Genomic DNA, 12,897 nt, shown 5'->3' on the forward strand with positions numbered 1-12,897 from the left:
TATGTGAATTGTGGCACCAGCCTAATGAAATAATTTGCCAAATAAAAATTCGTTGCACCCTTGCCAAGACAATTTCATGCCACATGACATCAACCCAACACCATGGTTGTAGCCTTTTGCGACTTATCCCAAACAGGACAGTGTGGGGAGGTGGGGGATACCAGACAACCGAGTTACGGTGAAATGGCAGGGTAAGGGTTCATTCACTCCCAATGGTGAATCCACCCAGTTCTCGTCCCACGAGACTAAACGACGCATGGCAGGCACACACTACTCGTCCTTTATGTACATATACACAAACGTATACTTGTGAAAGCATTGGACTTATAAACATATAAAAATACCAGTTTTGTTGGCTATATATGAAAATAAGGAATAGGATTACAATTATTTTTTTTTCAGATTTTTTTTTTTCAACGGCTTTAAAAAGGCAGGTCAGTGGACGACCTTAAAATAACAACAGGCAATGATGACCAACATTAAGGAAGCACAGCAGAAGCAGGTGGACAGATTTATAGGGTAATGTAAAAATCGGGCAACACACTCTAAAAACAGAAAGACATTACAGTAGTTGCTGGACTTAAAACAGTGTTAAGAAAATGAAATAAAACCATTGGCAACAGAATTATGCTTGAACTTTTTTGCGTTGTCATTTGAATCTGAACCGAAACGCACAACCTCTTTCGGTCGATTTACACCGTTAATGGCTAAATTAGTCGCATTATTTCAGGCACAAAAGAAAATAATGAAATACCGCGCCCATCCGACCCCTGCCTTCTGTACTAAGAACGAACGCCACTCGTTCCGATACAATGAACTTGCAAGTCTTGAAAAAAACCGATAACAGTAAAAATAAAAAAACATTTTAAAAAATCCACCATGCAATCAGGCACACTATTTGGTAATATATTGCAATTAACATTAGCAAGCAGTCACAACTATATACTTAATTTTTTTAAAGTTTGACGTAAATTTTTTTTCCACCGATTTTTGATTTTTTTGTTCGTTATATTTTACACAGCGGGGGAGAGATTGACAACCCCCTCCCCCCGCCACCTCTTCACAAAATCACCCGGCAGTCTCGCCTACACGTTGCCTGTCACCTTCAGTTTGTACGACTTCTCGCTTCAATGACTACTGTGTCTCAATACCACGTACATCGTTGGCGAGCGCGCCGTACACGCGACGATGCCCATATGGGGGATGTACACGGCTTAAGGGTAAAACAAGGAGCCCACCTCCACTCTGCCTTTGTTGGCACGTGCTGTTAGCTATTAAGGCTGCCATGGCAACACGGCTGAGGAGCCAGTAAGAGCAGTACCACTCACACATGCACGGCCACCTTTGTCTCCCCAGTGAAGCTCAACCACCGCAACAGTTAATTTTATGCCAGATTGACCCAGGGAGGAGGCTCAAGATACGTTCAAATAACCATTTGGCCAAATGGACAACAAATCCGATCTAGAGTCGAACCTGGGACGCCGGGAGAAAAGCGCAGTGCGTGTGTGAACCACACGAGCACTGCTTCACCCTAATGCGGGGAAGCAAATGCTGTCGTGGGTTAACATCACCATATATACCTCATCACAAACGGGCACTTCTGGTACGCGGGCTTAAGAAGTTATTACAACTTTGGCATAGGAGGATGTTTAATGACAGTTACCCGTGTTGGGTTCTCTTTACACCCCCCCACCTCTACCCTACCCCCCACCTCTACCCCCCCCAAAATGGTCGACATTACACAATAGGCTTAATACAACGGTCACTAAGTCTTACACGTCTACTCTGCGCGGTGAAGGTACGTGTTAGGGACACGGTGGGCATGGCTAATGGAGCATGCACTCCCAGTAGTTTTCATTAAAACGACGAGCGCGGTGGTAGCAGGATGATGTGGGCCCTGGCCCTCACTCTAAGGCATTGCATAAAACAGAGAGACCGCTTCCCCGCTCCCGCGCCACACCCGCTCACTCTTCCAGCCCCCCCCCTACTCCCATCACGGCGCTGCCGGGGCAGCTCGGCTTAGTGGTGGCAGCGTCGTCGACTGGCGGGGTCGGTGTCTGGGAAGGGGTGCGGGCGAGTGAGAGGACAGCTGGGCGAGGAGTGGGCGAGTGGACGAGCGCTCCGCCCGGCCGTTAGAGGATGACGCAGCGGCAGCCGTTCTCGGTCGACTCCTTCGTGGGCGGCTCCGAGGAAGGCGGGCACTCGTCCACCTGGAACTTCCTGTGGGTCATAGATGGTGCGCGACTGTTCACTATTGCCCCTCTCATTGCATGTACACATCCGCTTATCTCTTCTAAATCCCATAAATATGTGATTGGCTACCCTGCTCTACTGCTTCAAACACAGGCAGGGATGACCAGTACCCACGTCCCTCCTCATTTGGACTCATTTGTAAAAATCGGACAACATTCTAAAACCATCGATGACTTCCATCTCGGTCTCCCCTTGCCTTGCCGAATGAGATTTCCTCGAACAACACGTCTAAGCAAAGATATCCCACAGGTGTCAGTTTTTGACCGTATATGCATTCACACCTCTGATTAACGCAGTTGGCTACGTACGATGAGAAAAAAGTTCAACATCTAGATATTCTAAACCTTTTCTCCATTTAAGTTCACCCATGATGGACTATGTAATGCTGTGTCACAGACGCACAAACAGTAGCCCATCATTGATTCCGCTTTACATATTCCTCGATCACATACGTTCACCCTCTTCTTCCGCTCTCGTAGCAGCTTCTTCCTGTCTGAAGCTCGAACATTCTACAGCAGCCCAGCAAACCTTAAACTTGATTTATGTACAAATATTCCACCTCTAAATGCTGTGTGAAGATTTGAAATGCTGCCATTTTCCACTCTGATTCTCTTTGTCCCTTGCTTGTCAGGTCTTAATCCTGCCACGACCTCCACATCATCTCCTTGCTCATGACAACTCAACTCCGGCACTGCTGGATCCCTCCTTCACCCCGCTCTTCCCTTCATGGAATTCCTCAGTCATTCATCTCCAGCTGTCACACGTGGAATGCTGCTGTTAGGATCCTTACACAAACCCATAGAGAATGGTTTGTATTCCCATGCTGTCACTTCCCATTCTCTGGCCACCATATCAACCGCTGGATCCCCAATCCTCACACCTGGTAATTCACATGTTTTCATCCAGAGACATTGATCACATGGCCATTGCACTTGGTGCTAAAGTAGCAACTTAAAAAATAAACTTACAGTACTTTGTTTATCTGCAACTCATGAGATGCAGAATTTGTCATGTGGGTGTGGTAAAAAAAAGTGTGGGTGAACAGAGCACTGAGCGCATGTGTGTGTACATGGGACTGTACGTGTAGCTGTAAGGCCACGTGTGTGTGTGTATAAGACGTCTAAGTGTATGTATGACCATGCATGTGTTTATAATACCATGTGAGCGCATGTATGACCATGCGGGCGTAAGACTGCAGGATTGTATAACCACGTGTGCCCATGTTCAACCGTGTCTGCATGCGATGTGCACGTGTGTGTGCATGTGCATACTGGAAGTCCCAGTGCAACTAAACACATCCACGCTTACGTACGAACGTGAATGTGTGTACGGCGGTGTGCACGCGCATGCGGTGTCCCTCACCGTATGACCCTGACGAGTTCGTGGAAGGCCTGGTCCACGTTGAGTCGCACCTTGGCCGAGGCCTCCATGTAGGGGATCTTGAGGGAGCGAGCGAGCTGCTGTCCCTCCTCCTGCGTCACCTGCAGCAGCAGCACACGACACGCGAGGCACCGAAGCCAAAAGTCGGTCACCTTTCCTGATCTTCAGCTTCCCTTGTGTAGAGTCCCCATTCAACTACTCGCATCGTCCTGCCAACTGATGCGTCTCCTTGCTTTTCCCTCGTAATATCTTGATTTTTTTTTCTACGTGGCTTTACCGAAAGATCCAAAGAATATAATAATTATCTTGGGCAAATAGAGACTCGATAAGCACAGGCACATGACGCTTACAAGCTGATGTGCTGTGCCGGAATGGTGGTCCGCACCTAGTACTTTGAAGGAGAGGGTTGACGGATCACGTAGACTTGTGAATACACAGACCTGTTAAGCTGCGAGGGTGGCTAGGAGATGTAAGTACGAGTACAGTGATCCACCCTTGTGTGAAATGTTGAACGTCATTGCCATCATATGTATGGGTTTGCTCTGGGTTTTCGGGCTTCCAGACAAAAACACACTCATTGAACAGAAATTGGCCTAACAATGGGTCGTAAAGTAATGTAAAATACTCTTTGGTTTTTTCGGTAAAGTCACGTAGGTAAAACAATAAATGAAATAAAATAAAATAAATGAAAACAACTCAATTAAATCTCGACGTTTCGGAGGCAACACAAGCTTCCCCCCCCCCATCCTGCGCCCGTCCTCCTTGGCTCCTCCCCCTCCTCTTACCCTATATAACAATGTCTCATCACAAATAACTCTCACTACAGTTATTTTGCTGTGCCCTTTTAACACCTGATGGAAGGGAGCTTGTATTGCCTCTAAAACGTCGTAATTTAATTTAGTTGTTTTCATTTATTTGATTTGTTTTACCTACGTGACTTTACCGAAAAATAAACTAAGTATAATTCCTTGCAGTCACGAAAGCTTCAAATCTAGAAATGGTGTAAAACAGTTGGGCATCTAAGTTAGGTCTTGACAGTTATAACCGTCAACTCGGTGAACTTGAAGATCTGGGTTCAGTTTGGGTGGCTGGAATCCAGATTTGAACACAAAACATCAGGAGTGCTCAAGACACCACACTCGCCTGTAACTTTAAAGTCGAATATCTCATTAAGCTCTTTGTTTTCTGGTAAATGAAGCTTAAAACTTGTTGTTGGCCTTATTAGGTTGCGTCCTTTAATCACTCAGTGCCAGTTCAGTTTACGGGTCTGGGATTACAGTCGGCCAGAACCGACTGCTCATCGTGCTCCCGCACCGCCGACGCGGAGCCAACACGGATGGGGGCGGTGGAGGGAAACGATGTCGCGCCTCCACCACGGAGCTGGACAGGAAATGCGACCGCTCGACCAGCCAGGGGCGAGTGCCTCGCAGCGTGGCTTGCGAAGGTTTAACACAATGCCTCCCTGTCTGATGAGGCGTTGAGGTACATCTGCGTTTTATTTATGCGCGCCCAATTTTTCCTTACAATAACGCTACACAAAACTTGGTGGAGCAGGACTAATTGCGAGCTACCTAAAAAGCTGTAATTGCAGGAAAGGGAGTTAATGGTTTTCAGACAGCACCTCCAAACATGGACTTGCAGCCGTCCAGTCCAACGTGGTACGCTTGACGTTGTTTTGTGCTGTTTTTCCAAAAATAAAATGTGTGTACGGTGTTTTCTGATCTCATCAAGGAGCATAAACCATCATGCGAACTCTGGTCATCCTCACAAGCAGCCGTCGAACAAAGACGGTTACCGCATTACGCGCTTTCAGATGCGCTTCTGCGGCCGTCTGGAAGCTCTTCCTTTCAGATATGAGGAAGCCACTGGAGCTATGCACTTTTAAACAATCTAAATCGAAAACTCATTTGTTTCGAGCTGATTTTTTAGTTTAGTTTCTTGTCCTTGCCCCGCACCTCCGATGACCACGGTTGGCTACGTACGATACAAAAGAGGTTTAACATCGATACGTTCTACTACCGTCAGGACTGCAACGTTACGGAAGTGAGGTTGTAAAGCATATTGAGATGGGAGGTGCCCACTTGCACCATGGAGCTCATAATGGCCATCACAATCACAGAGCCTGGAACTTCTTGACAAACTCTTCCTGGAGGATCTTGCATTCATATGTTTGGCAAAGTAAATATGAATGTGTTTTTTTAGTTTGTGGCACAACCAGAGTTACCCGGAGTAAATCCATGCATGAAGGGAATAACACCCAGAGAGATGCACAGATGGATTTAAAAAATGCACCTGCTCCACTGCCATCGAATGGCCACATCAAGAGCAGCAGGGGGTTTGGTTGTTTCACAAACTGGCACGAACCAGCCACCCATTTTTTTAGCCCAAAGCAACCAATCGCAGTCATGAGCCACCACACTGGGTGTAAGTTCCACATTCCTATGATGTAAGCCAGCCTACCCCAAAAGACAAACACAAATGATTTGTTACAAAGTCAGGCTCATCTTCTCCATCAGAGAGAGATGATTTGCCGATTCAACCACCAACTGCGATTTGAACTCCGAACCCTTACGACTGAGTTGACCGCCTCACCACAATGACTGGCCAGTGTCTGCCAAAGCAAATGGGATGCAGCTGGGCTAAATAAACGACCAAAACAAACTAAACGGAAACAATACGAGGGGGTGAGATTTGTGAAAAGGACAGATTTGGGGCTTCCAGCTGCCGGCCGCTTTGCTCGCGCCGCCTTACGGCTCTCTGTGGGCCTTTTCCGGTGGTGTCGAGTGAAAGGTGATCCCCAGAAATATCCGGCGTTTCTGGCACAGCACCAGCTCACACCGCAAGAATGCCGAGCTGCACATGATCACCAAGGAGACGTGGATGTGGTGGGGTGACGCAGAGCGCAAGCACGTGCACCGCACTTGCGTGCACAACGCCACCCTAACGTGCTCACCGCCAGCACACCAACGTCCTTCACTGCCATCACACCACTGCGCACCACCACACCATAGTTCTCACCACCGCACGAATGTGCTGAAAGTCACCACACCAGTGTGCTTACTGCCACCACCACCACTCCAATATTCTTACCACCGCACCAATACGCTCCCTGCTACCACACCAATGTACCTCACATACCACATCGTGGACTTTGCATCACTTTGTGTACCGAGTATAACATCACCCGTGCAATGTTCTTTCGAAGACACTTACAATTGACCAATTACATTTGGCAATGGTACAGGCGCATATAGCAGACGTCGTATGACACAGCTGTACAGGATGGAGGTTACTAAAAAACTCAAAACTTTAATTTTACCAGGTAAGGCCGACGGAGCTATAAAGATATTGTTTAGAAACGACCTGGCCACAAATGATAGCTCAATGAAGTGGTTTACATGGAAACGTATGTCAGCCAAATACTCTTAAACACATGTTTTTAAATATTGTGGGAAAACCGGAGGACCCGAAGAAAAATCCTCACGACCACGGGGAGAACGTGCAAACTCTAAATATACAGGTGTCAGGGTCTGGATCGAAGCCACGACCTCCTGTATACCAGGCAAGGTAGCTAACATCTCGACACCATGGCGCCGATGGTGGCGAGATGGTTAAGAGGTGGGTGTACATACAAAACATGTGGAGGAAGGAGTGGACGAGCAGACATAGGTCAGAGTTCAGAGGTGGGGAGCCAGGAAGGACAGGGGGGGTCATTGTACGGTGTGCTACCTGGCGCTGGTGATCGAGATCCGCTTTGTTGCCGACGAGGATCATGGGGAACTCGTCCCGGTCTTTCACGCGCAGGATTTGCCGGTGGAATTTGTAGATTTCATCAAAGCTGCAGGCACAAGGACCACATTCATAATAGGGTGAAATATACGTCGAAATTTAAAAGTATACACGGAAGTCAATACAAAATTTTTTATTAACCACAATTAAAACTGCACATTGCACAAAAATAACATCAGATAATGAAATGGATACGCACATCAATATTTTTTTGCACGAGTCATGTTATACACAAATCTATTTTGCAGACTTTATTAATAATGATTTTTACCCAAACTCCACTGGTAAAAACATTACTTTAATGTCCCGGTTACAAATCGTTCAGTTGTTGCCCGCTTGGCTGCCCCTTCCTCCACTTGTTCTATACACCTGGCACGTACACCTGGCACGTACACCTGGCTCTTAACCATCTCGCAACCCTGGGCGCCACAGTGGCGAGATGTAAACTGCCTTGCCTGGTATACAGGAGGTCGTGGGTTTGGCCCGACCCTGACACCTGCTGTATATTTGGAGTTTGCATGTTCTCCCTGTAATCGAGTGTTCTCCGGGTCCTCCGTTTTTTTCCTCCACATTTAGAATCAACATGCGTTTTTAACATTTGCCTGCTATAGATTTCCACATGATAAGCCGCTTTGTTGAGCTATCATTTGTGGCTCGGTCGCTTCTGAAAAAGAGCTATATAGCTCAGTGGGCATTACCTGGTAAAATAAAAAGTTTAGTTTTTAAAAATAGTTTTAACTCCCAGTGGCCACCACACCTCGAATGCCCCCTCTCCCACCACCCACAGCCATCCCCGGCCCCTACTGCCCCATCCATGAGACCTGATTAATGGCACAGGAATGGTGTGATGTCACGTCTGTCTCAACAGGGTGGGCGAGCGGGTGGGAGGGCCAGCGAAAGAGGGGGTGGGGAGCTATGAACTCGCTCTCGCCTGATCGCACGTGTGCCGGATGAGTGCACACGAATAAGCAGGGAGCTACGGGTTCCCGATATATATTCTTCTCTTTTATGTTATTTCAATTTATTTTCCCAGAGCTACGCGGTGAAAAAAACCCCATAATGTAAGAGAGGCAATGGTGAAGGCAGGCATGACCCTGCTGGGGTGAGTGTCACACCTGCTAAACAAAGTCACGACCAAAACAAATGATCAGCACTCATCTTGTTGCCAAGGTGCCTGTGTTCTGGGCAGCTGACGCAAGTTTTAAGCTTCGGTAATGAGAAGAAAAATACTTTAAAATCATGGTCAGGTGGCTCCATCATACCACTACAGTGACGTTGCTGCTTTGACATGCTAAAATGTGCGAGAGGCATGTTTGTGCTGTCACCAGCATGCAATACTGAAACGTTTGACCGGAACATTAAAATGTTCTCATTATTGGAGCTTCAAACTTGTGACAAACAGCCCCTAACACACAGCCTAGGCACATATTTTAAACAGTTGTTTTGATCAATGGATTGAACCCTCCAACACATTCCTGCGGAGGGAGCTGGTAGGAAGGTTGGGTTGCTCGGTCAATGGCCAGGGTCAACGACGGCGTGGTGTATTCCGCAAATATGCCCGACTGTGAGGGCGGGCACAAGCCGGCGTGAGTAGGTTAAACGTTGAGTTTTATAAGGGCACCACGGGGTGACCAGCCCCTCCCCACCCAGCCCCACCCGTCCCACCCTCCCCACCCAGCCCCTCCCCAACCTCCCCTCTCCACCCAGCCCCACCCGTCCCATTTTTGGATGCACGACGGACGGACACAATAATCCCCTGTGGGCTGGTGTAACCAGGAGGTTCCTACCAGTATTAACTCGTGACTAGGTTCATCAGACATGTGGCAGGGGGACACAGAAAAGAGTCTGTATCATTATAAACAAGATGGCATTAGACTATCACCTGCTTTAAATAAAGGGCAGGTTTTTACAACCCTTTGTCAATCCACTGCTATATGGAGACCTCCACCCCTGCTTTGTCAGTCATGGGAGTTGTATGACCATACTTCACCACTCTGATGTTAGCCGCTATCAGGAACGAATATCAGTCCACCAGGTTTATAGTGCAAGTACATTAATCACTGCGCTACCACTCTCCACAACTCCAACAGACGATACCTCCACACCTTCCCATCTACCCACCACCTACCTGTATCCCGACACACCTGCCTACCTAATTGTCATGATATGGTGTCAGGGTTATTTTCCAGATTCAAATCGTTATTTTGACATTGTCGTGGTTGTCGAAACCACAGTGGCTGCAGGGTACCCATGAAGCAATCACGTGCCATGGTGGCGAGATGTTAACTACATCGCCTGGTATACAGGAGGTCGTGGTTTCATTCCCAACCCTGACACCTGCTGTATATTTGCAGTCTGAATGTTCACCCTGTGGTCGTGCGGAATTTTTTCCTAGACCTCCGGTTTTTCCCTCCACATTTAGAATCAACATGCCTTGAGTATTTGGTTGCTATACATTTCTACATTTTAAGCCGCTTGGTTGAGCTTTTATAATTTGTGGCCAGGTCGCTTCTGAAAAATAGCCATGTAGCTCAGCAGGCCTGCTTAGTTTAGTTTCACTTGCATAGCACTGCGAATCATAAATGATGCAGGTAAATATTACGCACGCTTCATTTGCAGCATGTATCCTGGGCGTAATAAATGACTAAAGAATGAATATACATTACCCACCATCTATATAAATAAACACCTTAATCTGTATGTATGTATGTCTCAAAAACCTCGAAGGTATTTCCCGACAAGGTAAAAAGCTGAACTTGTTTTACACAGGTAGCTTTTAGGACACACGCGACAGGGAGAAAAATATTAAACTGAGAATTTTCTACTTAAGGCCACCAAAACTCAATTTTAGGTGCTCATAAACATGTATATGCGTGTCGTTTAGAAACCGTTAAAAATGTAAGATTGCGTTTTTTGTTCGTTAGATAGTATGCTAAACAGAAAATACAATTAAAGCGAGAACCATTGTTCTATCTTATTGTTTGAGATATTTCCGATTCAAGTGATTTTGAAAAAAAAAATACGCATTTTATGATGTTCAAATTAGAATAATTTGAAAACAGTAAACGATAGAGTTTGCTCTCAGAATATTAAGTTAATACATTTTTGTTCTTTCTAATAACAAAAAAAACGAAATCTTTAAGTTGATCGGTTTCCAATGGGCACGTCTTTAAATATAATAAGTTTAATCAAGTCGTCAACAATTTTATTTGTTTTTAGCGGAAAAAACACACATTTTTGGAGTTGTTAGTGTCTGATCGTAGATGAAAACTGTACAAAAAATCATATCAGGTCAATTATTATATTTATTGAAAACTTTTGTCTGCCGAAGATAGCCTTTACGAACCAAGTACGTAAAAGACTTTGTGATTTGTTTAATAAAAGCGCTGTTCTCGTCCGTCACCACGAGATGGCGCAGCGTCAGTTCACATCTTAGTCAAGACTGAAGGTGCTGTACCATGATCATTGTTTTTTTACCCTTTTATCTGGCAACAAAACTGACACCTTGTTTTTTACAAGGAGTCATGTTTGCATAGACCACAATACCTGCGGTCGGAATGCAAACAAAAAACACAACTCTGATAATGTATGCACTGTCCTTGAATAGTGCTGTACCAGTCCGCATAAAAAACACACACACAATAATAATTATCAGTGATGCTCACGATTATATTGTGGTTATGGGTTATATAGTTTTGCGTCGATATAGGCCCAATATCGAACAAAAAGGGTCCTTGCCTACATACACTTTGCAGATCACCATCATTGGTTCCACTGCTGATGAGACGCTGAACATGGAAACCAGCCGAGTGCGTACTCTTTGGTTCTTTCGGTAAAGTCACGTAGGTAAAAAACAAATAAATGAAAAAACAACTAAATTAAATCACGACGTTTCGGAGGCAACACAAGCTCCCATCTTCAAGTGGAACCGTTACAGCCAAATTCACTGTAATAAGCTGTAATAAGCTTTCTGTAATAAGCTGTAATAAGCTTTCACCTATTACAGTGAATTTGGCTGTAACGGGTCCACCTGAAGGCGGAAGCTTGTGTTGCCTCCGAAACGTCGTGATTTAATTTAGTTGTTTTTTCATTTATGTATTTTTTGCCTACGTGACTTTACCGAAAAAGCCAAAGAGTATGAATCCTTGCAGTCACGAAAACTTCAAATCTAGAATCAGCCGAATGCGCTAGCGTTGGGCCAACTATGCTCAATTAACGCACTCCCAGAATGCCGTGTGACTCATGTGATGTATACAAACAAGAACACTTTTACATTTTACATGGAGGAACAGATATGTGAAGGCGTTTCTCGTCTGCTCATGGATTTTATATTATAATAATAATTACAATGTGCTTCATGTTATTCACGAAAACCTCGAGGTCTTCCAGGCCCACTTTTTTTTCAGGAGGGTCCTGCACTTAGATTATTTGGCAAATTCCACTCATGGGAGTTTTGGCAAGTGGAAAGAATTCGGAGTGGCCTGGAGAAAACCCACGAATACGAGGCGGTGACACCGGAGGTTCACGACGCACTCGTAACGCAGCTCATCTGACTAAAGTTGGCAGAGTACTGCGCGTTCTGCATCTGTATGTAAATGAACGAGCGTGGATTCTCAAAGGCGACGTCACCGCGCGTGTAGGACAAAGACATTCCTGCGGAGGGAGCTGGTAGGAAGGTTGGGTTGCTCGGTCAATGGCCAGGGTCAACGGCGGCGTGGTGTATTCCGCAAATATGCCCGACTGTGAGGGCGGGCACAAGCTGGCGTGAGTAGGTTAAACGTTGAGTTTTATAAGGGCACCACGGGGTGACCAGCCCCTCCCCACCCAGCATCCCCCCTCCCACCCCCCCCACCCAGCCCCACCCCCCACCCAGCCCCACCCCCACCCAGCCCCTCCCCACCCAGCCCCTCCCCACCCTCTCCTCCCCACCCAGCCCCACCTTCCCACCCAGCCCCTCCCCACCCAGCCCCTCCCTGCACGATGGACGGACACAATAATCCCTTGTGGGCTGGTGTAAGCAGTGGGTTCCTACCAGTATAATCATCTCCTCGACCTACGGGCGCCAAGCCACCCACATGCGCGCACGTTTCAAATTCCACGCATGTGACTGATCTTACGATTTACCTAATGAAGAACGTTGCATGAACAACGACAAAATATATTTTTTGGGAAAAAAATATATTTTATGATTACAAAGTTAAAGTGCAACTTTGCATTGACATGTATTGGTGAGAGACTATTTATAGTATGTGTAATATATATGGGAAGGACTTCATCCAGCGTTGGAGAGACCATGGATGATGAAGTAAAGTGATAAAATATTACTAATGTATTGCTTTCAATTATATTTTGGGGTATTTTTCCACACCATATTTTCCAGATCTCTGCCAAATGTGCTTTTCTATTTACAATCGCCTATTATTATTATTATCTTATGCAGTGAAGTATGTTTGTCCCACTGGTTTGTTTTCATCC

General features: G+C 46.0%; 1 protein-coding gene across 1 annotated transcript in view; it reads right to left on the reverse strand.

Annotated features, from left to right (window-relative positions):
* Positions 1-892: 892 nt before the first annotated feature.
* RRAS2 (RAS related 2) overlaps positions 893-12,897 on the reverse strand; it is a 56,942-nt gene continuing 44,937 nt past the window's right edge. The window contains exons 4-6 of the mRNA XM_078594713.1: positions 7,363-7,471; positions 3,616-3,734; positions 893-2,220 (exon numbers count right to left, since the gene is read on the reverse strand). Coding sequence (XP_078450839.1) covers positions 2,133-2,220; positions 3,616-3,734; positions 7,363-7,471 — 316 coding nt within the window. The 3' untranslated portion in view covers positions 893-2,132. The remainder of the gene's footprint in view (positions 2,221-3,615; positions 3,735-7,362; positions 7,472-12,897) is intronic.

Source organism: Lampetra planeri, chromosome 5 (assembly GCF_965212315.1).
Source record: "Lampetra planeri chromosome 5, kcLamPlan1.2.h2, whole genome shotgun sequence".
Classification (NCBI taxonomy): domain Eukaryota; kingdom Metazoa; phylum Chordata; class Hyperoartia; order Petromyzontiformes; family Petromyzontidae; genus Lampetra; species Lampetra planeri.